The sequence below is a fragment of the Fistularia commersonii genome, chromosome 30 (assembly GCF_037954325.1).
Source record: "Fistularia commersonii isolate RoL2024-O1a breed Wild chromosome 30, RoL_Fcom_v1.0, whole genome shotgun sequence".
NCBI classification, from domain to species: Eukaryota; Metazoa; Chordata; class Actinopteri; order Syngnathiformes; family Fistulariidae; genus Fistularia; species Fistularia commersonii.
In genome coordinates, this window is record NC_141313.1 from 3,311,348 (window position 1) to 3,339,033 (window position 27,686).

Here is a 27,686-nt window from a genome sequence, read left to right on the forward strand (position 1 = left end):
GAGCAGTGTTTTTCCCAAGGACACTTTGACATAAAAGGGTTATGTTACCCTTTTAATGACTTTTATTGTGACACCTGATCACATGTTGTGTCTTTCTGAGTTCTGGGTTGGGTTCGTCTGGTCACACTCCGATGTTGTCAACATCAGGGCACAAACACAAACAGTAGCTGCAGCCATGATGAAATGTTCAACAGGCTCTGTTAAAGGCTGCGCTGTGATCAGATGAATCCCAGTTCAAATAACCCATTCATTTATTTGACTTTTGCTAGGGATGCCTCTGGCCTGGTGTCGTTTCCTTTCCGCCACCATCTCGACATCAGCTTCGGTCCGCTACCCACGGGAAATAAAAGCCACACAGCTCTGAGGGTTAAAGTAAGACAAGGGTTTATTCTTCGCTCTGTTCTACAAAACTTTATTACAACATAAAGCTGACGAACAAAACTGTGTCTGCCGGAAATTGAAGGTGTCACGTAAAAAAAAAGAAAAAAAACACTGGAGGGCAAATCACAGGTGAGAAACCAATACATGTATGTTTACTTCTGTGATTTTGTACTTTGGAGCTGCAGGATCCTTGGTGGTCTGTTTCTGCGTCACGCCGAAAAACAGCATGGTTGTGTTTTGGGTATATTTGAAGGTCTTATAGACACTAGCACCATCATGTAACAAAGTTTGGAATATTATACTTTTAAAAAATAGTGAAAAGCTGATGAAGAAAAGTTCCTGTAGTGTTTATTAAGTCTAGAGTTCATGTGGTCATGTATTTCAAATTTCTTTAAAAAAGACTAAAAAGGCTTTCATTACGTTAATCTTTAAAAAATAATCCCCGACAAAAGAGAGTAGAAAATATTCGGAGAGAATCTTATCGGTCATTTCTTTTGTGATTCATCTTGTCCTTGTTGAGCAGGTGAAAGCATGGTGTGTATTTATGTGTATGTCTGCCTGTGTGTCCGCACGCGTGTACTTGTGTGTTTTGTCATGTTAGAACAGCAGAATTTCACAAAGATGGACCGGGTGTGTTAGAACTTGATGTCCCAATACTGTGGTGACATTTTAGTGGCTTCAAAATCGTCCTCAGCCGCAGCGGCGTCCATCTCGGTTGGTGACGTCACTTCAGGTTCTTGAGTTATGTTTGGGGTTTCTGGCACACACACACACACACACATGCGTATATATACATTTAGACATGTAGTTGTGGCAGGTTTCAGGATCAGATTGATGAACAAACAGGGGTTTTCAGTTCTCACCTGGGATGCAGAGGATTTGGGGCCTCTCCCAGCTGCCTCCGGACAGACACCTGACCAGGGGGCTCAGTCTCTGCTGGAAGCCCTGGGTGCAGTGGTAACGCACTACTGCGTTGGTCTCATATCGCTGGCGAGGCTTCCCGAAAACGGAGGCGTTGCGGACCTTGGGCGGGGAGCCACATGAGGCTACGGGAAAAAGCAGTGACATCTCATGCTCTTGGCTGTAGCTTCACTGGAAACTGAAAGATCCTTAGCATTTTACATTTTCTTTTTGACTTCCGTTACTCACAGGTGCTTTTCTTGCAGGTGTAGGCCAGGTGATAGTTGCAAGGCACGTCGCTCCAGCGCCCGTCATCATGCCACACCATCACGACACAGTCCTCCCCGGACAGGAAGTAGCTGTCCGGCTGGCCGCGGTACCAGTTCTCGTAAAGCTGCCGAGAGAAAGCATACATCCTATGTTAAGTCGTGAGATGAACTAACATCTGCTCATAGAGGTTCGGGATCTGAGAAACATAAATATAGTTTTCTTTAAATAATCGTGATTTATAGAAACTGTGAAATCCATAGCTCATGTCAAGCAAGCGACTTAATGTTACTCGGATACAGAACAAAATTAGGGATCTTAATGTGTTTAGTATTACAGGATGGCCACTAGTGGGCCCAGTGAGTATCTCTCCCCATCGGCTTCAGTCCTCAATATTTCCCTGAATGAAAAAAAATTGCCTGACAAGCAAAAGTTATTTCATGATCTCTGTCTGTATCACTGGATTATTGTTTTTCCACACCAGAACCCTTTGCAAGTTTTCCTTTTTTGCCCATGTTATGGAACATCTACTTCTCAGCTGAGGGGAAACTGCAGGAACCTCACCAGTGGGTTTCCGTCGGACCAGCGGAAGTCGTCCTCGATGGTCTTGTCGTTCAAACCGGTCCACTGGTACTCTTTGTAGTTGTCTGGAGAGGGCAGCGAGAAGAAAACACAATGAAACGACGGGAAAGCGTTCGGTTCACGCTTTTCCGTCACGCGCTCAGATCCCTGGGAACCTACTGTTGATGTAGTTCTGTTCCTCGGGGGTCATGATGGATACCAAGTGGGCCCCCATCATGCGGCAGTGCTGCTCCGCCACCTCCCAGCTCAGACGCTGGCTGAAGTGTCGGTAGCAGAAGCCGTGGAACTTGTCCCAGCCGGGCTCGCATCTCTCCAGGTCTGGAGACGCCACAGGGAGAGAGATCAGTCTCATGATGAACATTTTATTAGAGTTGATATAGGAAATACTGGATTACGGCCTCGACGCAGAGTAATACATTTGAAGTTACCAGCTTTATGTCTGCAGTCCGTAAAACCAGATGTGAACCTTTTGGATGCCTTCCACAACCATTTAAACACCAGAAATACGGTCCATCTTGACTGAGCTAATCCTCACTAAGGACCCATGAAGTATTCACATCGCCATGTTGTAATAATCAGGAATATTCATTTCAAGTAACTGGAAAACCACTTTGTTATGATTACTACATGATAGCTTGAAGAGTTAGTTTGAAAGCTTGTGGAAATTCAGTCAATTGTCTCGTTTAAATGAAGCCAATGGTAGCTGTAGTTCTTTTGGCAGAGTTGTAGTCCCCCTGACCAACTTCAAACTTCTTAATAATTATGTTTTTTTTTCTTTTACCTGTTTGGCAGAAGTCTCCGCCGTACGTGGGCAGGCACATGCAGTGGACCCGACCCTCACGCTCGGTGCACGTGCCCCCATTGAGGCAGGGGTCATGGAGGCAGATGTCTGAAACACAAGGGAAGGGACCAGTTCACATCATTCAGCCACTCAAGCCTTAGAAAGTGGTTTGAAAGTGTGCACGCCTTATCATCCATGGCGTGTTTACCTTTGACTCAAGTACAAATTTGCTGAAAAACGTGCATTTCTACAAATGCACACCGACCAGTTATGCACATGTACAGAGATAAACAAAAATGAGCACACATTTAAAATGAATACATCTTGCAAAACACATTTTATAGATTAAAAGACAAAATAAAATAAAATTCAAATAAAATAAGATGAATTAAAATAAAATAAAATAAAATAAAATAAAATAAAATAAAATAAAATAAAATAAAATAAAATAAAATAAAATAAAATAAAATGGGTTGGACTATCATGATTCCTATTCACCACCAGATGGCAGCAGTGTGCAGGCTCCATTGTCCCAACGAGGCCAAAGTCTTTAGGTTCTTTCTGGTCAGAGGTCCGATTCTTCTGCTTTTCTAGTCTTCTAGTCTTCTTTCTTACAAGTTTCCAGATTTCTGCTTGATGGAAGGAACCTGAATCCTGTCGTTCCAATTTTTGAAACATTTTGCAATCACTGTGAGTTATGGAGGTGTTGCAGAGGCACTTTGCTTTCTGTTGGTGTCAAAACATTGCATCGGGAACATTTTTATGGTTTTAAAAATAACATACCGACACAAATGCAGTTTTTATGCTTGAGTTTAGTTATTGACTGTTTTAATCCCAAAATCTTGACAAGGTTACAACACAGAGACAAAGGAAGGCCGGCGTCTACAATTTGTTAAGACGGCTGAAGTAAAACCTTCATGGGTTAATTTGGTTTATTGGTTTCCTCTTGAGCCGTGTAAACAAGAAGTTAGCGGCATCCGTCACTGCATTGCGCACACCATGCGCGCGCGCACACACACACACACACACACACACACACACACACACACACACACACACACAAACACACTTCTTTTCAGAAATCACTGTTTGTGTGAAGGGATGTATAATAATCACTTTACACAAATATTGTGAGATTCAAAGTAAAACATAATCTGGTTGTAGCTTACAAATATACAACCGGGATAGAGATCTTCAGTTCTTTATTTAAATAAAATCTTGTTTGTGCAACCCTGTGTTTCCACAAGTGTCATGGAGCGAGAACTAAAACATTTGAAACGAGGGGATGGGTTAGAAAAAAAAAAAGATTTGTCAAAATATGGTCAAAAATGGAGGCATCCGTTCACAAACCCCAGAACTAAGTCCCGATACTTCATGGAAGTCAATCTTCGGGGGGGGGGGGGGATTACACACCATGCACAGCAGGACCGGACAGGAAGACAAGCGTCACATGGGAGACGTCCGCGGTGTGAGTATCTTGAAGCGGGTGGGGGGTCAATCAAAAGCGTGGCAACAAGCTGGGGTGTGTGGGGGGAAATGCAGAGGTGTGTGTGTGTGTGTGGGGGGGGGGGGGGGTCGCCTGAAAGGGGAGGTGTTTCAAGGAAAAAAAAAATGGAGGAAGGTTGGGGTGGGCAGGAGACAGACCGGGTTTAGGGCATCGCCGCGCTGAGCAGTGAGAAGAGGAGGGTTAGGACGGTGAGAGTGATTTGAACATTACCTGAGGCTCCCCCTGTCCCGCCTGCAGCCGCCCTCTCATCGGGTGTGTTAAGCAGGGCGGGCGGCGGCGTGGGACCCGAGTCGCGGCCCGCGGCGGGAACCCTGGCGCTCACTTGCCGGTGTTCGGCCGTGCCGTGGAGGTGTCGGGGGGCGGTTGTGGTCGGGCTCCAGTCGCGTTGGGACCAGCTCGGGGCGGTCCTCGCGGGGGCAGCGGCAGCGGGAGGCTTGGTGCTAGAGGAGGAACCCGGGGAAGCGCTGGTGGTGATGGGAGATGTTCTCCCGCTGGATACCAGATCCTTTGGAGACTCCTCGGACCCGGCTGTGGTGGTCAGGAGAGGCCGGCCGGAGGTTTCTGAGCCCAGAGGAACGATGGCGAATTCCTCCTCGGAGGTTGAGCTTTCTGTAGTTTTGCTTTCGAGAGTTGGTGCGTCTGTAAGGCCATCTTCGGAGGTCGGGGCAATTTTTACTTCTTCTTCAAGGATCGAAGCAACTGTAGCTCTCACTCTAGAAGCTTGGGTAGTTGTCAAATACTCCTCAAAGGTTGGAGGAACTTCATCCTCCTCTTCAAGCTTTGGCTCCCGTTCTTCTCCAAAGACCGGGGTAGATGTGGTACCCTCACCGGAATGTGGAGGAACTTCATTTTCCTCCTCGTGGTTTGGATCGTGCTCTTCTCCAGAAGCCGGGGTCGGTGTGAAGTCATCGGTGGCGGTCGGATGAACTTCATTTTCCTCCTCCAGATTCGGATCCCGGTCTTCTCCTGATTCCGGGGCTGGTGTCAGATCCTCCTGGACGGCCGGGGGAGCTTCGGTTGCCTCTTCGGCCTTTGGATCGTGATCTCCGGAGGCTGGGGCGGCCGTTAGATCCTCACCAGAAGTTGGAGGAACTTCGGCCTCCTCTTCAAGCTTCAGGTCTACTTTATCTCCCTCAGCTGACACCGGGGTGGGCGTCGGATCCTCGCCGAAGCCTCGGGTAACGTTATCTTCTTCACCAACCGCTGTGCTCAGCTCAGTTTCCTCTCCGAAAGTTGGGAGGGGTGTAAAATCCTCTTCGGAGCTGGCGTTTGTTTTGACCTTCCCTCCAAAAGTATGGCTGATTTCACTGTTCTCCTCAGGGGTCGGGGCGACTCCGAGCCGCTCTCCACTCGCCGTCGAAATAATAAAGAGTTCCTGTCCACTGGCTTCTTCATAAGCTGGGGTGGAGGCGTCCGAGCGCACCGTGTGAGCGGACGCCTGGTACTGCACCGTGGAATCGGAAGGCCCCTCAGAGGTGTCGGGTCCACCCGGGGATCCGGTGGTCGGCGAACTTCCCCCGAGAAGGAACGTATCCTCGGATTTGGTCGTCGGCTGGGGCTTCTGGCTCGTATCTTTAACGACGACGTCCTCCATTTCGATGCTTGTGCTTCCCTCCTGGCGAGAAATGGACTCCCACAGGTGCGCCGACGTGGAGAAGACCTCCAGGGTCCTGGAGCTGCTGGTGACGTGCGACCCGGACGTGGATGTTGGATCTGAAGGCGAGGGTGTCAGGCGGGTGATGGCGCCGTCCGTGGAGGAGTCCGGCGTGGGAGTGAAACCGGCCGCCGCGGCAGCCTCGAGGTCACTTTCTGGAAAAGAGTGGGAACATCTTGGCAGTAAAGCTACTGCTTAGCAGTTGCTAAATTAACTTGGCATTTTAGATGGAAACAACATTAATGCTAGCGTGCTGACACTGAACGGATACCTTGCGAAGTCCCCCCTGACCCGTCCAGGGGGATCCACAATGCCGTCAGCTCTTCTGGGGATTGGGTGGTTCGCGACGATGGCGTGCCAACCTCCTCTTTGGATGTCTGAGTCCAGAGGGACGGCCGTACGGTCGCGCCGCCGACCGCTTCCTCCCGCAGCTTCGTCCCGGGATCGGGGGCAGAGGTGAAAGGCGTGCTCTCCGAGAAACTCTCGCCCTCTGCGCCGTCGCCGTTTGCGGGGTGGCCCTCGAGGTCCGAGCCGACCGTTTGATTCGCCTCTTCGGTCGCCAGCGTGCCGAGCAAAGCGTCCGGTCCCGGCCGGGTGGACGCGGGGAGCTCCGTGGTGCGTTCAAGTTCGGATGGGTGTGAAGTGACGTTCAAGCTCGGGTAGGAATCTGTGTTGTTGTAAAAAGAGGACAATGACGCGTTCTGGGGGAAATCTTCGGCGGTGGAAACGGCGGCGATGACCGTCGAGGTCGGACTCGGAGACCCGCGGCCGGTGTCTGCCGGGGTTGACGTTTCATCGAAATGCAGAAGGAGATCCGGCGAAGACGTGGTGCTGAGAGGAGACTCCGACGTGTCCGACGTGGCGGTCTGTTGCGCGTCCACCTGGTTTTCTCGCGACGAGGGCCAAGAGAAGAAGCGGAAGGACTCGAGCACGCTCTGGGCCTCCCGCTCCACTGGCTTCGGGTTCTGGTTCAGCTGCAGCTCCTGATCCATTTCCATCAGAATGACAACATCGTGACCGGGCTCCGTTATCATGTATTCCACGGAAGAGTCTTCGAGGTTCTCTAGGAGGTGGAGATTCGATGAAAAGCAAAATTGTGTTTCGCCATTTAGTGCAAGACTTTTCAAAGAATTTGATAAGATAAAGATCCATGTCTGGATGCACATTCGAACATGGGACTCACCTCTGAAACAGTAAACGTCGTGGAGGCTGGACGGCTCCGGGAAGACGGTTTGGTTGCTGAAGCGGTAGAGAGTCTTGACCCCGGGCTGAGGGCCGCCGCATCTCTCCCTGGGGGCGACGATGGGGAACCTCACGCTGCCGTCCGACAGCCAGCCGGGGCTGCAGCGGTCCAGACCCGCGCTCCACGCCAGGTGGAGCTCCGCCGTCGTGGCCATCCGAGCCCCCGCCGCTTCGCAGTACGACCCGGCGTCGGCGAACGACAGCTGCTGCGGGACCGAGTCATGGAAAACCTCTCCTGTAAGGACAAATAAAAAAAAAAAAACAAGAGTCGACGTCGTAACAGAAGGATCGTTTCGTTCCCGGGAGAATCTCATCGGGGTGATATTTCCTACCCTGCATGTGCGCCGCGTAACAATAAACGTCATACAGCTCCTCTGCGTCCATCGTCCCGTAGTTTCTCACTCCGGGCCGTCCGTCCATGTCACCATAGCAACCCTCGCGGGGCACTTGGATCGGGTACCTGTGAGAGTAACGCGATGGTTGGAAAGTTGGGAGTGTTTTTCTGGTTATTGCACATAATGGATCTTTTATTGTGCCTTTTTTAAAAATGGTTTTATTCTGCGGCCTGGTTTCAACCAGGTGGAAAGTGTGACTCGTCATATATTCGTGCGCCTGTTAAAAGTTTGGCACCATCTGAGTCTGAATTTGATGACTTCGGGCGGGTATTTTTCGGGGATCTCAGTTAATTTTTCACAAAATAATAAAAAAAGAAACACTCACCGCCAGGATGACGTAAATTGAACCAGGTTCAGAAAGCTAATGTCTCAATAAATAATACAGAGCTATTATTTTTTAATGCAAAACCCTGAAATGCACAGTTTAAGGTTCTGACTACTGAAAGTCTCCTTCAAAATAAAAGCCTGAATTCATTTTTATTCACGTTGAGCTTTACAATAAATTTTTTTGACAAGATCTAACTGAGAAAATGTATATGCCTATGAAAAGTGCCTCTGGAAATGCTGGAACTATTTTAATAGAACACTAGACGTATGTACAATATCGGTATGTTATTTTGAAAAGCATATGATTGTATGTGATGTATGTATTGCAGGCCAAAGTCTGTAGTCAGGTAAATTAAATGCATGATATAACAACAAAAAAAATCCTTGAACAGCTTAGTTTTTGCAGATTTCATTTCCACAAACACACACACACAAACACACACATACCTGACAGTCTGATCTTGCAGCCAACCGGCGTCACACTGCTCATAACCATCATAATAAGCTGCCAGAAGCTGGTTGGGAGTTGCAATTTCAGCCCCGATGTCCTTGCAGGCCTTTTGGGCCTGATGGAAGGAAAACACGTAGCGACCCAAGGCGTGCCTGTAGTGGAATACAACACCTAAAACACACACACACACACACACACACACACACACACACACACACACACTCAGATCTAGATTTAGAATACAAGAATACACCCTGCTTGGTTTTGTGAGGTGTGTGAGAAGCACCAGGTTTTAATTGACCAAAACGAATCTGCAGGTCACTGCAGTTCTGACCCACTATTGTTTTTTTTTTTTACCGCAAAGTTCCACATCGATAAATGACACGGCTCTGACGAACAGACGCCGCATTTAAATGATATTTTGCAATTTGTCCAATCATTCCTTGCAAATTGAAAAAGGGGGCCCGGACGGAACAACGCGATGACAGCAATATCCTGTTTTTCATTATTTTGGTTCGGTTCCTATGGAGAACGACTCCGGTGTCACAATAGTTTCAATTATAACCTCAATTGCGCATTTTAGAAAAGGACCATAAACACCCGCAGATATTGTTGGCCTGCCTGTGTCAACACCGAAAAAACCCACTGACTCTTCTCACCCTCCGTGTCTGTCTGGGTGTCGGTTTCTACTTGTTGCAGCTGGTAAACACGTGTAAACAACTTCCAATCCTGCTTTAAACATCTCTTTTATCGTAATGAAAAGGACATCACAGGTAAAATAATCATGGGATTATTGAGTCATTGAGTTGATCACAAGGTCACACATGGAGATATACAACCAGTCAGGGTTTTCAGGGAACCTTCTGCTGGTGTTTGGATTGTTGGAGGAACCTGAAGGAACCCCATGTGGAGAGAGAACATGGAGAATGAACCCAACTGGCGGTTGGTTTCGGTTACCTTTGACCTTGAGCTGGACGTGGTCGCTGGCGTCCTCCAGGCCGTGCTGCACTTCGCAGCGATAGTGACCCGAGTCGCTGGCGCGCAAGCCGTCCAGCCGCAGGGACAGGTCGCCGACGGCGGAGGGGTACTCCACCAGCGAGGCGTGATCTCGGTACGCCTCGCTGACTTTCACCCTCTCGCCTTGAGCGACCAGGATCTGTGTCTCCGCGCCGTCGGACAAGAACGCCCACTTGACCCGCAGTTCGGCGTCGGGGGCCGAAGGAGGCGACGGAGAGGCGGAGGAGGACGGAGTCACCCGGCAGGGGATGCTGACGCTGCTGCCCAGAGGAGCCGAAACAGAACCCGGGAGGGGGATGTTCACCTGGAGAGACCTGGCATCATCTGGAGGAGGACATAAACCGACAGATGTTCTTCGAATCCCGGACCGGCCGGAGGAAACGGACGGAAGCGAGGCCGAAAGGGAAAACTCACGGCGTGGCGGCGTTTGGGTGGGGAAGGTCAGGGCGAGACGGCAGACGGCACAGAGAAGGGCGACGATCTGAAAATGTCTGCGGAGACAAACAGGGAGGAGCTTTGAGACTAAAAATGGGGTTAAAATATCATAAAAACCAGCGTAAACCCCAGGAAAGGGCGGGAGATGAAGACAAGTGATGGATTTCTGCCCCTTTCGCCGTCCGGTTTCCAATTTCACGCACGTTTAACCTTTGCAGCGAATGCTATTTCGGACTGTAAAAACCAGATCCTGTCGGTCCGGTTAACCCGAAGACGCGCTCCGCCATCTTCTACCCGACTGATTTATTCAGCGGGACCGTTCACGTCTGAAATCTCCATCCCAGGATCCACCCAGTGCGGTATTAGATTCGTAAATCTGGGTCACGAGACTCACCCAGGCTGATTTATTTGACATCTTAAATGATTTTTACTGCTTCGATACGCCTCGGTGAACAATGCTAGCAAAATGCTAACCGCCGTGCAGCCGTATAACTGACGCTGATGCTTTTGGGAAACAGAAAGTGTTACTTTTGTTCTTCTTCGTGGAGTTTTTTTGCACGAAAAGAACACCTGGAGTGAAAATGGTGCCACTGGCTGCTGAGACGGCATTATATGTTCATTAATCAGTTGAAAATAAGACGCCAGTTGGTTATTTGGTGTTTCGTATTGGATTTTGGTCCCGCTCTGATACGGGACTACCGTAAAAAAAGAAAAATTTGTGACTCTAAGCTGTAATAGGATTTTAATAGAGTTGTACCGAGTTGTTATAGGGGCGTAAATTTGTCAAACCTGATGGCGCCGATTACGTCCTCAGCAGCTGGAAACTGTTTTCAACATGTAAAAACAAGGGTTGGTCAACAACTTGCAAATTCGGGCCCGCCGTTCCTGACCCTAATGACATCTGTCGTCACAGCGCCAACCCAAACGCACTCAGATCTCTGGATCCCTTTTCTTCCTGTTTGAAACCCATTTCTTTGTTTCTCACTCTTCCCGTCTTTCCTCACGGTTTGGCGAGTTTCGGTCCAAACGGACGAGAACACGTTTATTTACAGCTTCTTGAATCGAGATCCCTCCGGCGCCCCCTGGTTCGAGTTTATTTGACGTGACAGGATCACAATGCGCATTGTCTCGTCCTTTCCTGCGCCGCCGTGCATTGTTCCATCCCGAGAAGTAAAACGGAGTAAATTACAAAGCTTATACCTGTAATTTACATTCTGGGCAAAGACGGAAAGGCTAAAACTGAAGTCGCCGAAAAGTCATATTAGAAACACGCACCGCAAACTACAACCCCGACCACAATCGTGCATCCGGTGAAACTTCACGCTGCGACTGAGATGAGGGTTTTACTTCTCCCTACTCCCTGCCACGTGTCTCAAAAAAAAAAAAAAAATAGGCTGAAGCATTTACGTTTTACATTTACAACCTGCAAATATTGGCAGGGTTGTTTATTTCCCCTTGAGACGGCAGTGAAACGACGCGAGAGCCATGGCGGCGGCGGCGGCTGAAAGAGCAGCCCCCTGAGAGCCTCGGGTTTTTCAAAGGGAAGCTGAGAGCACAAGCTCCGGACCACAAACCATTCATCACCTCCGGGAGCTAATGACACAGCGTCTCAGCCCGGCGGCATCCTGCCATCCCTCCGTCACCGGTCTGGCCCTGTTATTAGGCATGGCAGCACGCTCGCTCTGACCTCACACAACCTCCTCGCCGGCGGCCATGATGGGGCTGTAAATGCTCATTCGCCTTCGAAAGACCGTCAGGGCGGCGAACCCGCCCCTGATGGTCTTTCGGGGTTAATTTGTTACCCCGAAACTCGTGCGATATCTCACCGGTTGTTACGTAATATTGGCTTCCGTCGCGACATCCTTTCATTGCATTTCAAATTACCTGCTGATGATGAAATATAAAGTTACATTTTATGGAAAGCTCTAAAGGTGGATCATTTTCTGATGATTTTTGATCATGTTCTCCCAATATTGTCATCGATTTCTGAATGAACTAAAGAATATTTTCTATTCATTTTATGCTATTTTATTTTATCTTATTTAATTCTATATCTTTGATTTGATATCATTTATTTAAATCCCAATTTGTGGTTTTAATGCTTAATCTTTATTTTTTTATTTTATTTTAGAATTTATTTGTAATATTTCATTTAAGATTTATACATATATATATTTTTTTTCATTTTCTTATTTTTTACTTTTAACTTTTATTTATTTTTTTTACTTCTTTTTTATTCCATTTTATGATGAAATATAAAGCTAAATGGATAGGGATGTGATGGGATTTAAATATACTACTCCAAATAATAAAGGGAACACTGAAAATCAATCACATTTCTGTGAAATCAAACTCAGGAAGCAACACTGATTGATTTTGACTTGTTTTAAGAACATTACATCCAAATTGGATCAGCCTGTAGTGTGTTTTTCCACTTTGTCTCCATTGATAATTTTTGTGTGATTTTGTTGTCGGCACATTCAACTATGTAAAGAACAAAATATTTAAATAGAATATTTCGCAGATTCATATCTAGATCTTTGTTATTTTAGTGTTCGCTTTATGTTTTTTGAGCAGTGTATATTAAGAAACCTCAAATGCAGCATAGCGAACAGCTAATCGCTGAATGTCTTCAAATGTCATTTATACCCGTGTATTCTGATCTCAGCCGGAACCGACTTTTCTTTTGTTTTGCTTGTGTTTTTGTCTGTCGGCGGGTTGAAAGCTGGGTTTGCACGCGCCAAACCAGCCACAAGCTAAAGTCGACTCCTCGGCGTCCGTACATCTAATATCGCTCGGCCGGTGTTTGGCCTGAGCGCAGCTCGCTAACTTGTGTCAAATTCAATGGCGTCCTTTGACGGCGGAATAAGTGACGCCTGTTTCCTCGCCAGCTGGGGGTGGGGGGGCTCCACGCACTGCTATCACTATTAGTATTCTTGACCAGCAGAAGCCTCACAAAAAGCCAGCAGTTGGCCAGGGGGACAGCTGCGCACTGTGCTTCCCCTTCATACCGACCGGCTCGCAAAAAAAGGCCCGGGGGTGGAGGGGGTTTAAAAGACGGAGCGCTGGCACACTTACAGCTTCTTCTCTTTTATTTTCCCCTCCCGAAGATTGAAAAAGACGTTATGAACCGCCGAGATCCGCTCAGGAGCGGCCCGAAAACGAAACAGCGAGACTCCGGGCCGGGCAACACGGGGGGGAGGGAGCGAGAAGCATCGTGTTAAAATGTTTTTCAAAGCGCTCGCTGTAGGATCTGCTCAGGTACTACAAATACGACCCTCAAAATAGATGGGTTACGGATTTAAATCTAGCTGTTTATTTTGAGCAGTTTTTTCGGTTGCTGATCTTTCCCATGTAGGAATGAACGTCTCACTTTTTATCATATAATCTATTTGCTCTTTTTTCAATATTCCTATCTTATTTTATTTTACTGATGATTTTTAGGTCATGCTTTCCCAATTTTGTCACTGATATCCGAGTGAATTAAGAATATGTCCTATTTTATTGGATCCTATTTTATGTTATTTTATTTTATTTTATCCTATATTTTAGATTTTATATCATATATTTCAATCCTAATTTTTAGTTTTTAATTTTTTTCATTTTAGCTTTCTGATTTATCTAAGAATTTATTTGTAATTTTCAATTTAAGATTTATTTTTCTTTTTATTGTTATTTTCTTATTAAGTACTATTAAGTATTACGTATTTGTTTTTTTATTTCCTTTTTATCTGATAAAGGTGGATCATTTCTTGATGATTTTTAAGTCATGTTTTCCCAATTTTGTCACCAATGTCCAAACTGAACTAAAGAATATTTCCTATTTTATTTTATGCTATTTTATTTCATCAAACTTAATTCTATATTTTAGATTTTATATCATATATTTAAATCCTAAGTTTTAGTTTTTAATTTTTAATCTTTAATTTTTTCATTGTGTTTTGTTTCATTTTATCATTTATCTGTAATTTTTAATTTAAGATTTTTTTTTTAACTTTTTTATTTTAATTTTCTTATTTTCTACTTTTTACTTTTTTTTAATTTTCTTTATTTCTTTTTTATTCCATTTTATCTGATAAAGGTGGATCATTTCTTGATGACTTTTCGATAATACTTTCCCAATTTTGTCACCAATTTCCGAATGAACTGAAGAATATTTACTATTTTATTCTATGCTATTTTATTTTATTCTATCTAATTTGATTCTATGTTTTAAGTTGTATAGAATATATTTAAATCCTAAAATGTAGTTTTTAATTTTTAATCTTTAATTATTTATTGTATTTTGTTTTATTTTAGAATTTATTTGTAATTTTTAATTTGAGATTTTTTTTTACTTTTACTTATCTTTTTTCATTTCTTTTGTATTCCACCTTATCCGATAAAGGCAGATCATTTCTTGATGATCGTCGGTTCATGCTTTCCCAATTATTATCACCAATTTCCGAAATGAACTGAAGAATATTTCCGCCCAAAACGTTTTCCATCCGGCCCTGATTCAAGTCCAGACGTGAAAGAACATTTCTTCTGTTTCTAACAGATCTGTGATATGATGTCACGGCTTGTAAATGGCCGATCCATATCAATATCTGTCCCGACCTCCGTCTCCCGGGGTGATGGATATTGTGAGGCGAGGGTTTGCGCTCAGCACACGACCCGTCATGCTCGATGATTGCTTCCGTTTTGTTTTTTCTCACCGGCAACTCAGCGTTTCCTGTAATTAGAGCGAGACGGCGATCGATAAAAGGCTTGATTTACACCTCGTCGAAGTGCAGATCTGGCAGTAATCCTGCAAACAGAGCTCATCCGGTCTCGCACCGTGACAGAGATGAGGGTGAAAAGGGGACATCGCGTCGAGGTCACCTTGTCTCCGAGGAGCGAGCCGGAGGCTGACCCCTGACCCCTGACCCCTGACCTCGGGTCAAATCGGATTGACTCGGCGAGGAGTCGGTGATGAAGCTGAGGTTTTACAGGCAGAGGGGGTTAATCTAATCCATGTGTCTTTTCTTATCCTCTTTTAAGAATAAGAATAAGAATAAGAATAAGAATAAGAATAAGAATAAGAATAAGAATAAGAATAAGAATAAGAATAAGAATAAGAATAAGAATAAGAATAAGAATAAGAATAAGAATAAGAATAAGAATAGGAACAATTTTATTAATCCCTAATTGTAGCTCATTGTTTGATGACAAAAGCGTCAAACTTCTGACACCTCGCCAAAACCCACCTACCGCCATTCATCCCTTCACACAGGTTTGGCGCTAACCGGACAGTTAAGGGTTCAATCCCTTTCCCGAGGACAGGCAGGAGTCGGATTAACCAACGAGTTCTTCCCGCCGAGTTTCTACCTCGCGGCTTCTCCTGGCCGCGCCTCCCACGACGCCAGACTCCCATCCGACCCACAGCTTACCAGTCACTCAGCGCCGCTCTACCAGCTCCCTTTAGACAATTCCAGTGACTTGAAAGGCTTCTGCAACAAACCCGGTCTCTATCTTGCGAAAAGATGGACGCCCACCGCGGTGATTCACCGGCCGGCGAGCCCCGGAGACCCGACCGCACTCCCAGGATGTGGATATGAATCATCCAATCTGTTGACCGACCGCGACCGAAACGCCGCCAGGCTTCACCGTCAGGCTACCAGACACCGGGAAGAAGCTACCCGGAGTTTCCATTTATCAATTAGATAAAATTGTTCTGTTACGTCATGTCTGCTTGAAGCTTCACCGCTAGATTTTCTGAACGAGTCGGAAACAGAAAGGCCAGGACGGGCAGTTTTGGTTTCAAGAAATCGCACAAATATCTACGAAATGAATCCCGATTTGGTGGATTTCGCCTCACAGCGAGAAGCTCCCCGGTTGGATTTCGACTTCGATGTGAGTTTGCGTGTTCTGCCCGTGTTTGCGTGGGTTTCCCCCGGACTCCCGCTGCCCAAAAACACGCAGGAGACCGTAAACAGCCCACAGGTGTGAATGAGAAAGTGAAAGAACGGTCGCAAGCTTCAATACGACGTGTGGATGAGACGATGGGGACGTTCCAGAAACCCTATGACCTCGAGTGCAGGATAAGCGGAATAAATAATGGATAAGTGAATAAATTTGTGCTCCAGCGAGTGCATCCAATGACAAACATAATCTAATCTTACCCAGCGGGGTTCGATAGTCAGCCCGCTGTAGGAACGCTGGGTGAGGAGTATTTCTGCTGCAACCTATAACCTCAGGAAGCTTCAATCCCCAGCTTCCATCTGAGTGCACGTGCACTCTCTCCACCTCCCCGTCAGCCCTCAGGTGGAGCTGGTTCCCGAACTTCACCCAAACACCACTTTGTTTTCCACAAACACAAGCAAGGTTGAAGCTCATCAAATCAATGAACATCTATCTGCAGACCAAAACAACATCTTCCCAGGTGATGGGTGGAGGAGGTGGAGGTGGGAGGGGTCAGGAGAGGGATCTGTCCATCTTGGTGAAGCCTAGTGGGCTTCGTTGCAAACTTTTTCTTCTCCTTTGGGCTTTTCCCTTCAGGGGTCGCCACAGCGAATCAACCATCTCCATCTAACCCTATTCTCTGTATTCTCCTCTCTCACACCAACTACCTTCATATCCTCTCTCACTACGACCATGAATCTTCTCTTAGGTCTTCCTCTAGACCTCCTTCCCGGCAGCTCCATCTTCAGCAACCTTCTACCCAGATCTTCACCACGGTTTTGGACATGAACAGAGGAATGTTCATGCCCAAACCATCTTCTCAGTCATTACTTTGTCTCGGTCATACATGTCCTGCACCCCTGTGACAAATTCTTCTTTTCCTTTGGGCTTTTCCCTTCAGGGGTCGCCACAGCCAATCAACCTTCTCTGTCTAACCCTCTTCTCTGTATCCTCCTCTCTCACACCAACAAACTTTATATCCTCTCTCACTACATCCATAAATCTCTGGTCTTCCTCCAGACCTCCAATTCCAGCATTCATCTACCAAAATATTCGCCATCTCACCATCCCGGTCTGGCTTCTCTGACCTTGTCTCCAAAACATCTAACATGTGCCGTCCCTCTGATGGACTCATTCCTGATCCCGTCCATCCTGGTCACTCCCAAAGAGAACTTCAGCATCTTCATCTCTGCCATCTCGTTGTCACTGTTTCTAGTCCATACAGCATCGCTGGTCTCACCACTGTCTTGTACACCTTTCCGTTCATTCTGACAGGTATTTTTCTATCTCCTCGCACCCCTGAAACTTTTCTCCACCCATTCCCACCTGCCTGAACCCGTTTCTTCACCACTTTTCCACACTCTCCATCGTTGTGTTGACTCTAAGTACTTAAAATCCTCCAACTTCTTGATCTCCGCTCCCTGTAGCCTCACCGTTCCACCCGGGTTCCTCTCATTTACACACATATATTCTGTCTATTGGGCTTCATCACAAACAAGTCAGAAAAGAAAAACACATGCACATCTGCTACCCAGTTGGGTGCTGGATCAAAAAAAAAAAAAAAAATCGACTCAGTAAATATTTTCCATATAGCACAAAATTATATGTGTTAACACATATTTCAGGTAGGCATCTGAGGAAGAGTCTAGTTTTTGCTTGAATCATCATGCATGCAAGAATAAGTGTTTTGTGTTATATGGAAATTAAAAATCATCTTTTACTTTTCTGAGCATTTTTAGTGTGTTTATCTTTTTTTATTGCAAACAAACCAAAAAAAAAATCCCCCTTTGCGTAAATGAACCTTGAAGCCGAACCTACCGGTTTCTTCCTCGCAGCATCTCTTCGGGTAAGGAACCTCTTCCGGCGACTTCTCTGGACGGGAAAACTCTTTTCTTCTCCCGCCGCTCGGCTCCACTTTAACTTGCTGCAGTGCGACTGTCCTGATCTGGAGGAGGAAGAGGAGGAGGAGGAGGAGGAGAAGGAGGAGGGTGGCGGTGGTGCCGGAGCGGTTCTGGATGCTCTGTGCACAGGTACCGGAGCCGGGACTGTCCGACCGGCCAGGGGGACCCGAGAGAAAGGAAGGAGCGAGAGAGAGAGAGGGAGGGAGGGAGAGGGAAAGAAAGAGAGGGAGAGGGAGGGAGAGAAGCCCAATGTGAAGCACTGAACTGCCCACTTCTCCACCCAGGAGGGTGGATGGAGATGGTGCACGTCTGTCAAAGGGGCCCGGGGAGGGCTGGCGGAGAACGACCCGCGTCATAGGCTCGAAAGAGGAGACTCCATTTAGGAACTGTCATTTTTTTTTTTTCCTCTCTCTTTTCTTTTTTTTTTTTTTTTTTTTCTTCTCCCCCCCCCCCCCCCCCCCCCCCCCCCGCGGCAGTTAATGCGTTGGGTTTCATGGGTGTGGAGGGGAGGGGAGGGGAGGAAGATGCTGATGCTGCGGCTCTTTGACATCCCAGCTGTCACCTGCGGGGGCTCAGCTGACCAGGGTTAAGAGCCCCATCCCTCCATCCCTCCATCCCTTCCACCTCTCCCAGGGGTTCAAAACCTCAGTTTAAGAAGAGAAACATGTAAATCTGTGGAAATCCCTGTGTGTGTGTGTGTGTGTGTTGGAGAGGCAAAATATGAATTCTGCACAAAAGCCTCCACAGGTCTGGAATTTAACTATATTTAATTTTTCACATCTTCGACCGTCTCCGTTGTGATTCATCCGGAGGGGAACTGAACAGCTGGAACATCTGGAGAAGGTCTAGATTTCTATCCAAGGTCACTATATTAAGCCTTATCCTCCGCCTGGAGCCGGTTCCTAATGCTACACCTGTTTATCTCTCAAAAGACAGCGAGAAATATTTCAAATCTAAAGGTTCCCCCCCCGGACAAACACGTGAAACGGGCTGTATTTTTTTTTCTGCAAGTTTAGGGAATTCTTCAGAAACACCGAAACTCGGCCCGACTCGAACAGCGGTGACAATTTGGTGCGTTAATCTGAACTACTCCCGGGTTTGCAGTGGGACGCTCATGGCTAAAATCCTCACGGCTTTCTCTGCAGGGGAGTAATGAGTTACGAATTTCACGCAGAAGACTGCGGGACATCCTCCTGACTGACTCACCCAAGCACTTTTTCCATGTGTTTGAACTGCAGACGCTGAATAAGCTCAAGCCAGTTGTGTCCTTCTGCCCTCTGCAGACACGCTGAATGCTACCCTGTGGCGCTCCTCCCTGCGGCACGCCGCTGGCGCCCACCTGAGGAATCTAACACCTACATGCCGGCAAGACTGTCTGGGATGTTCAGAGAGAAGATGAGGCGTTCTGCTCCATCGCAGAGACTCGGAGAGGATCCGAGGTCCCGGCGGCACTCGGCCGGCCCGCCCGCAGCCTTTTGTTTCCACGGGCCGCGTGAGCGACGAGGCGGCTCGTCCCTCCGGGAAAACAATCCCGTTCAAAGCGCTTGAAATGACAGGCTTGCGAAAACGGCGACGCCGCAGATGCTCGTCACCTCTGACCTTCAACCCGACTCCGCCGTGGAGAACCTCGCGTCTGGGCGAGACGATGCAAACCAAAGCTGCCGAAACCGCTACAAGACGGGATTTGAAATTGGGGTTTTGCGAGCTTCATCATCAGCTATGAGCCTCTTGAAGATCCGACTTAGACTACGAGAAGGTCAATGAACCTGCATCTATCAAGAAAGAGTCCGCGACGGCGTCTCGGACCGGTGCAGTTCCACTTCGCCTCCACCGGGGTTTTGATAGAGACTAGACTTACCCTGGAGAAACTCCTGTAAGTTCACGCAGACAGAAAAGAAGGGACTGGAAACAGTGATGGGAAACGGCTGCAGATGTGATCTGAGCTAAGAGCCCGTCAGACGTCCAAGGTCCGGCCAGACGGGCAGGTGGCCGACTAACCCGGCAGACATGAACCAAACAACCCGCCGGTGATCAAAGTGGCGCTCAGGCGTGAGTGGAAAAGGAAGGAGAAAGAGAAGAAGTCGGGGAAAATAGCGAGGGACGGAGGATGACCGGGAGCAGATGTTTTGGATCAGGGTGGCTGTAATAGACCCACCACCCGATCCCTTTCAGACTTTAAAACCTCATCCGGGAGACCTGAGACGGAATAAAACACGACCGACGAGAGGAGTCAGAACCTTCTACATGTCACTTTTCCGAGGCCGCCGCCGCTCGATGCGATGTTACATATTTCCACTGGCCTTCGGCCAGAGGAGCGCAGCTCCACCTTCCTATCCAGCTCCTAATCATAACATATTGAGGTCATACGCAAGAATCCAACCAAATTAGACCCGAGCATAGTCAAACATGCGAGCAAACCATCTTTCGGACCTGGATACAAGCTAATGTTACATTTTCCAGCCGTTTTCAAACAGCCGGTCTGTAATTAGACACTATCATTATATTGCAGCCTTGCTTTGGATCGTCACGTGACTGGAGAGCTGCACTCCAATTTAGCTCCAAAGTGTCTTCAGATGTTGTTACAGACGATCAATCACGACCGCCCCTCCGAAATCGTCCGCTGGAAGGGAAACTTAGAAAAAAAATGTTTTTTTAAATGCCGCCGAGTGAGCCTGACCCGTCGGTTCGGGAAAGATATTTAATAATGGGAGTGTTTTACGAGGCGTGCTGTCCGCGGGTCGGCCAGCGCCGCCAGGTGGGTTCCGGTTAACGTGGCCGGGGAACCGATGTGACTCAGCTGAGAATCCAGAACGCCGGTCTGCAGTTTATTTATATGTATTCCTAATTCTGCTTGAGTCATGATCCGCGGTCGGTGTTTAACAAGGTTTCCAGAAATGCTGTCAACCTACCGCCAAGGAGAAACTGCAGGACGAGGACTCTCGTTACACCCTGGACAAGTTAATACCGTTTCAAATCTGGGCTTAATGCGTGTTAATGGAAAAATAAAGACAAATGAGGCGAGACTGGATACAAAGGTCCTACTTAACCTACATTACACTCGCCTTGAAATCCACGCAGCAGTCGAGCAATGACAGGACAGACGACCGGGCTTTGAATCCTCTTTTTTTTTTTTTTTTCTCTCCCATAAAAGCGAAACCGCAAACCCCCGTTTCCGCTGACTGGCTGCTTTTATTCCCTCCTGGATGCAAAGCGGCGAAGGCAAACCGGGCAGGAGGGACGAGTCTGGGAAAAGCGCAGCCCTCACCCACTCGGTGGCCAAACCGACAATTCGCAATGCTTTCTGCATGATGCCAGCAAACAGGCTGACCAGAAATTAGGGTATAGAGAGCCACTGTGAAATTCTGATGCAATTATATAATCTGTGACACATCATTTTGTCTGTTACCGCTCGGCAACCGCAACTAGTTGCTTCTGCAGCTGGAGATGTGGCGACGGCTATCGGGGCATCAATGGGTGCGGGCTAACCGGAGAGGGAGAGAAGACTTCATACACGTCAGAAGGCCACCTTCATCGTATATCACAAAGCGGTGCGGAGCGCGGGATCGGCGCACGTGTCGCTGGCGGATTTGCGTACCTGAACGCAACACGACACGCCGGCTTCTCAGAAGACTTTTCCAAACGACGACGGCAAATCAATTTAAGATGGATCTGATAACCGGCATAGCTGAGCGTTTCGGACCGACTTTTTTGAATGAGTGTTAAAGCGTTAAATCTGATTAGCTCTTTTGGAGGCCTGAGCTATTTACTTTGGGTAAAAGTCAAAATATCAAGTGCGGAACAAATTGCAAACTGTAGCAAACCATAACATTCATCATCGTTAAAAACGCATTGCAGACTCTACGCAAACACACACACACATATCACAGTATTGGCTATAAAGAATGATTAGCGTTATGTAAGAAGTATTATCTTCCACAAAATAAATCTCAAACTAATTTGAGACATAAAACCTGAAAAGTGTCATTTCACTCGGACTGGCTGTGTCTAATTCCTGCAGTAGATCCAGGTCATTACGGTGGGACCAATGAAACCGTCTAGGCTCTCTACCATCTCCGGTTCGGTCTAAATGTTGGAAGTATTCATAAGATTCATCTCATTAAGCTCCCCGATGAGGAAAACAAATTCGAATTCAAGTTTAACATTTGAGATTTTTACCGACATCGTCCCAGATGGCGCAAAATTTCTTTAAAATCTGTCCGTGGACTGACTTCCACACGATATTTATCATTTTTGCCAGACACCTTTATCAAAAGCCAATTCATCGGCAAGGTCTGATTCGGAGTCCGAGGCGGACCTGTCGCGAATCAACGGGGGCGAACGAGAAGCCCAACGAGGTGGGAAATTTGTCAAAAAGTACCCGGACCGTTAGGTCTACCCAGGCCATTTCTTTGCCGACCGTTGCCCAGACACACATTAAAAAGAGAGACTGCATCCGCCGGAGGGCTTCCAGTTTTGGAGAGCAGTGTGTCGGGTCGGGGGAGAGGGGGGGCTTGAGTAAAATACAAGCATCGTCAGCGCTGAGACGGATCCAGACCAACGCAACTATTTTCTGAGAAAGGAGCAATCACCGGGATTACGGACCAGGGATTCAACAAAATGGAAAGTATATAAATTCTTAAGACCCTTTCACACAGCCCACTTACAAAAAAAAAAAGTGGGGCATTAAATCCTGATTTTCAGGTGAACGTCATTACATTTGACTTTTTTTTTTGCCATGAAATAGAAATCACTCTTTAGTTTCAGATTTCCTGTCTCAAAGCGAGTCGTTTTTCACATCTGCGGTTGTAATACAGACGCGTTCCTGTTTCCAAAACCTCCGCAAAGGGATACATCACCCGAGAATTTAGACTTGGGTATTGGTGACCGCAGAATTCTGTTAACAATGATCTAATGAAACCTCATTTTTGTTTTATTGTCCGTTTATTGCAGGATTGGCTCAGCCTCGGACCCGATGAGTCTAAGTCACGGTCTTTGTGAAGTCGTCCGCTTTCTTCTCCGGCCGGGAGCTGAATCATGAATCATGACGATGAAACATCGCTCAGGGATGCGGAGGAATTCAGAAGCCGGGAAACAAATCTACCGATCGCTTCCCGCAAGGCTACGGCGCTCACGTGATGAACAACGGTTGGATTTGCGCCTGCAGTTCTTCGAAATCAGATATAACATTAGTAGTTGGAAAATCTGCTTCATGAAGCCGTCATTATCAAGTGCTGATACATTTAAAAAAACGGGACTACAAAACTAAATTACTACTATTTATCATTTATTCACAATATTACAAGAAGATGATATGATACAAATAATCCTGTAAAGACAGAATTCAATTCTGCCTGTCGACGGGTCACGTCTGGTATCGGCCTCACGTGTCTATTTTACTTCCAGTTTCGTGCGGAGCAGTTTCTGTGAAACCTCCACAGTCTCACCATCAACGTCTATTTCTGACATGTCATTATTCCGCTTGACTCGCGCCGTAACAAGGTATCTTCAGAGTCCCCGGGACATCTGAGAACCCTGGTCAGTACCAGTAGGACATTTGGTGCCTCCTGTTCTCCTGGATGCCCATTTTCTCCATGACCTCCTCCTCCAGGGTCTTCAGCGATGGAGTGTAGGTCTTTTCCAGAGTGTCCTCAGGGCTCGTATCTTTGGGTCCGTCTGTGGGGGGCACAAATAACAGCTAGTGAAAAAAAAAAAAAACCCGAATACGGCTCGGAAAACACATTTTGCGTGTTTCTTCCATTTTTGAAAAAAAAAAAAAAAAAAAAGGAAGATGACAATTTTCTTTCCAGTGTAATCAAACTGCATCACTCAGATGCCTATTTTTAAAAATCCAAGCCTACACAAGGGTGGAGAAAAGTTTTAAGTGTAGACTGCCCGCTGCAGCTGGTATGAACCGAAGGGAATCCCTACCCCGCCCAATCCCCTCCGCCAAAAAAAACACACAGCGCCACCTTTCCACTGCTGTGGCACGATGCCGTCTCGCCGCTCCACGACAGGTTTGGGGATGATGCGGCCCGTCCTGCGAGACACTCGCACCCTCTCGCCCTCCTCTGTGAATCTCCATTCCACTTCCGTGGGCTTCCTGGAGGATCAAGATAAAGACGTTCGTAACACCGATAATGGCGGTAGATTCACTGTCGAAGATGATATGTATTTTTAAGCTTTGTGACCCACCCCACATTCTTATTGATCGCTCCCATACACTTAGAAACACTTCCTATACTCGAGTCGTGATGGCACGCCGAATGGGAAACGGATAATGATGCGACACTTCCTGAGCCAATCAGAGCCCAGGACACAAAACACCAAGCTCTGATTGGTCACCGCCTGAGAAAATGCTTATTTTACCATAACAACAATTGAAATAACAACTATAAAAAATAAGTTTATAGCACAAAGACCCGTGGTAGAGCGCAAACTCTGTTATATAAAATTAGATGTGTAAGAAAAAATCCGCAATATGGCGGAAATTGTTATTATATTATATGTTATTATATGTATTCATAAAATCGCATAAAAATGGCAGCTACATTTTGTTTCAGAATCTTTAGAAAAATACAGGAAATGAAGTCACATTATTATGTTTGCTACCAAGTGATGTGGGTGGGTTTGATCAAGAGGCCCCGAGGCGTACCTGTCTGAGGGGTCAATCAGGGCAACATCCCGGAGCAGGAGCGGAGCCTCACTGGCAATGTAGGTCCCGCGATAATCCGAGGTTTTTCCAACATACCTGTGATGCTTTGGGTGGAAAACAAGAGTTCACAGTTCTCCTGTGTGGAAAGTCAAAGCATGTGGAGGCCAAATGGATTTTCGGGAAATACTTGGGCAGCCCTTGAACCCTGATTTTTACCACACAGCTCCATCTAGTGGAGCTTAAATCTACAGCTTCCCAGCAAAAAATAAAAGTCGTTTCCCAGAAAAGGTTTCTTTAAAACCAAAGCAGGAGTTCCTTACTGTGTTGAGTCCTTCCAGGATAACCCAGTTTCTGTGTCTGAAGACTTGGATTACTTTTCCTTGTTTCCCTTTGTCCTTCCCTGCCAGAATCTGGACCTGAGGGACAAAGGCAGATTCTCAAATCTACGTTGTGTGAGGAGAAAAAAGTACTTTCTTAAAAATCTATCACATGTTGCTAAAACACAATTGCTAAAACTGAGCCATTGCTATTACTATTAATTAGACTTTTATATTTCCTTCTATGAGAATCAAGTGCCCATTATATAAATTAATTTTGCCACTTGGTTCTATTTGTTTGTAACATACTTGTCTTAAACCTTGACACCACTTATGTTTAATTTTTATTTATTTATTCTTGCTAATCTCTTCATATGAATTCATTTTATTTCTTTCTATATGGAGCATCCGAGACAACTCAATTTCCACCGGGATCAATAATGTTTTTCTGATTCTGACTCTGAAAAGCAGAGATCCAGAAAAGCCTTGTTTGTTCACCTGACAAATAAATGATGGGTTTGAATAACAAGAGACCGTCAGAAATAATTAAAAAAAAAAGGAGACACTCATCTTGCAAATCCATTTTGCCTGTTCAGATTTATTGTCAAACCAGTGTTACTATTTCTGTTGTCAGTAAAACACTGGCAGGTTTGTCAGAGCTTTTAGTCATTTGTACAAGAGAAGCAAACCATTTCTGCTCCTGATCATGTTATTTCAATAAACACGGCTTTGCAACATTACTGTATTGATTACCTGTGAATAATCACATTCTTGTTTCATACCACGAAAACAGGGTTAAAGAACTTAATAAATCACCAGGGCAGATGGTTATATGTTTTAAGGCAGTTGCCGCTGCCCGTGCTTCTCCATCCGTGTGGTTTGACTCAGTTATCAAAGTGCAATAATTTGATTTCTTTTTGTTTTTGGAGCAGGAGATTGCTTTATTCAGCCACTGGTGTCTGCAGCTGCTGGTTTTGGGGCCTGTGGGGATTTATTGACACTGCAAGTAACCTGAATAGGGCTCCAAAGTGTTATCTGGTTAGCACTGGTTACATTAACTGAACACAGGGGACGTTGGAAGTCTTATAAACTGTACACATTAATAAAACAGCCCGGACCTGGAGTGCTAGATCATGCAATAGTTGTCTTTTAAATTAGTTACTCACAGTGTCTCCTCTGAGCAAAGGCCACTCCAAGGATGGGATCGGCTCCACGAACACCTTTCTCCTCTTCTTGCCTGGAGGGTTCAGCCTCTTAGCAGCGGCAGTCCAGGGTCTATTCGTGCCGTAACGGTAATCTTTGGGTACAACGACCCGGGCAGCCGCCGCCAGGAACGCTGTCAGCCTCATTGTGCTGCGGAGACGAAAAAAAAAACAACTTTGTCAGCTGTGCCTCCCCTCTTGACACCCCTACCGTAGCTCGGGAGAGGCTAAGCTAGTCTAGGCTAGGGTAGGCTAGGCTAGGCCAGGCTAACATTAGCTTTCGGAGAGGCTATTATAAATCATGGGCAAATGAAAGTTTCGACATGATAATTATGTCCTCAAAACATTAGGATGTGTCTACGAACAAAACAAATTTACAATAATCGTCAGAAACATACATTTCATCTCTGGCTAGTTTTATACAGAAGTCTTACCTTCTCCCTGCTCAGTTCAATGTCACATGTAGGCTACACGGCTAAGAATCGTAACAGCGCCACCTACTGGACAGGAGGACAGGAACTGCAGATGTCACCGTTCTGCGGGTATTTCTTTGTATTTAATACAATTCATATGTCATATCAATTCAGACACCAGAGAAATATGAATAACGTTGCAAGTATAACCCAATCGACTGGCGTTCCTTTTTTAAACCTGTGAGTAAATAATCTGGAAAATATGAGCACATGGAATGACTATGCTCCCGTCATCATGCAGATGAATGACACGATGACACCATCATTGTGAAGAGAGCCTGCTGCAGAACATCTAAGCATCACACTGCCACATGAAAGATGTGCTTTTAGTTTTCTTTCCTTTTACAGTTATTCTTATAATGCAATCTGATGAGCATTAGTTACCGTAAATTGTTTTTGAGACACTTACTATACTTCCATCGTTGATCATCAGATATCAAAAACATGTACTGCCAATGAGCTGCTGCTAATATAGTAATATAATAATTTATGGAATTCTTGAGAAACGATGTGTTTGATAGTATCTGTATTTTTTTTTTTTAAAAAAAAGCACAGATTAGACATTAAACTTAAAAAAAAAATTGTTGAGGCTCTTTAATTAATGCTGATGGAAAACAAAGTATCTATTTTAATGAAGAAAGACTGCTTTTGTCAATATCAAGTCATTTGAAGCCTTTAAAAATCATAATACATTATCAATACACCAACTTTGCATATTACTGTGTTCCTTTGTACTGTTTTTTTAAACAATTTGCATTTACTGTATCCACTGTTATAATCAGTGTTACTGTCATGAATACCAGATTTTCAGTTTTGCAAAATGACCAGTTTCTTTGTTTCATTAAATTGGTTTTCGGCATGCCCTGACATTTAGCACAACGTGTCTTCATAAAGAGTATGCAAATGTCTCAGTAAAGCTGAAGTTTGTGCAAAGAAGTGGGCAGGGTGACTGTAAATAGTTATTATGAGCCATGTTGTAATGTCTTGCATCACAAGGCTGTGGAATATTTATAGCAGCCATACCACAAGAGGCCATGATTTCTGAAAAAGCTTCAGTAAACCATGTGCATGTCCTGAAACAGCGGCCATCCATCATATTTAAAAAATGTGCAGTAGTCCAGTCCAGCTAAACTTGTCCATTCACAGCGAGATAAATTTCAAAGTTGGTCAGCCAAGATTGAAACGCTTGTTTGCGACCGGGCGTTGATTTTAGTTAGCGTCAACCGCAGAAACAAAGAGCATTCAAAGAACTCATACTTACCCAAACCCCATGACAAATT

At 46.0% G+C, this 27,686-nt stretch overlaps 2 protein-coding genes across 2 annotated transcripts; both read right to left on the reverse strand.

The window, feature by feature from the left end:
• Positions 1-334: 334 nt before the first annotated feature.
• LOC147216125 (brevican core protein-like) lies at positions 335-18,188 on the reverse strand. The gene is made up of 14 exons (XM_086177849.1): positions 17,680-18,188; positions 9,919-9,995; positions 9,445-9,828; positions 8,484-8,658; positions 7,647-7,774; positions 7,256-7,549; positions 6,344-7,135; positions 4,629-6,227; positions 2,912-3,019; positions 2,290-2,448; positions 2,113-2,195; positions 1,531-1,675; positions 1,245-1,427; positions 335-1,138 (listed from the first exon to the last, which is right to left on the reverse strand). Exons 1-14 carry the CDS (start codon positions 17,697-17,699, stop codon positions 1,017-1,019), a joined length of 4,269 nt encoding a protein of 1,422 aa, XP_086033975.1. The 5' UTR covers positions 17,700-18,188; the 3' UTR covers positions 335-1,016.
• A 4,845-nt stretch (positions 18,189-23,033) lies between these two features.
• Positions 23,034-26,415, reverse strand: mrpl24 (mitochondrial ribosomal protein L24). The gene is made up of 6 exons (XM_086177984.1): positions 26,368-26,415; positions 25,898-26,084; positions 24,735-24,830; positions 24,415-24,518; positions 23,732-23,862; positions 23,034-23,435 (listed from the first exon to the last, which is right to left on the reverse strand). The coding sequence occupies exons 2-6, from the start codon at positions 26,078-26,080 to the stop codon at positions 23,299-23,301; spliced, it is 651 nt and encodes a 216-aa protein (XP_086034110.1). The 5' UTR covers positions 26,081-26,084; positions 26,368-26,415; the 3' UTR covers positions 23,034-23,298.
• Positions 26,416-27,686: the final 1,271 nt, after the last annotated feature.

Bases quoted from the DNA above. Each gene is read 5' to 3' on its own strand.
- mrpl24 (XM_086177984.1), bottom strand. From the start codon at position 26,080: ATGAGGCTGACAGCGTTCCTGGCGGCGGCTGCCCGGGTCGTTGTACCC. The intron at 24,831-25,897 runs GTGAGTAACTAA...TTTGTCCCTCAG, and splicing joins CTTTGCTCAGAGGAGACACT to GTCCAGATTCTGGCAGGGAA. The intron at 23,863-24,414 runs GTACGCCTCGGG...TTGATCCTCCAG, and splicing joins CTGATTGACCCCTCAGACAG to GAAGCCCACGGAAGTGGAAT.
- LOC147216125 (XM_086177849.1), bottom strand. From the start codon at position 17,699: ATGCTGCGAGGAAGAAACCG. The intron at 8,659-9,444 runs GTAACCGAAACC...TGTGTGTTTTAG, and splicing joins CGTCCAGCTCAAGGTCAAAG to GTGTTGTATTCCACTACAGG. The intron at 6,228-6,343 runs GTATCCGTTCAG...ACTCTTTTCCAG, and splicing joins GTCAGGGGGGACTTCGCAAG to AAAGTGACCTCGAGGCTGCC.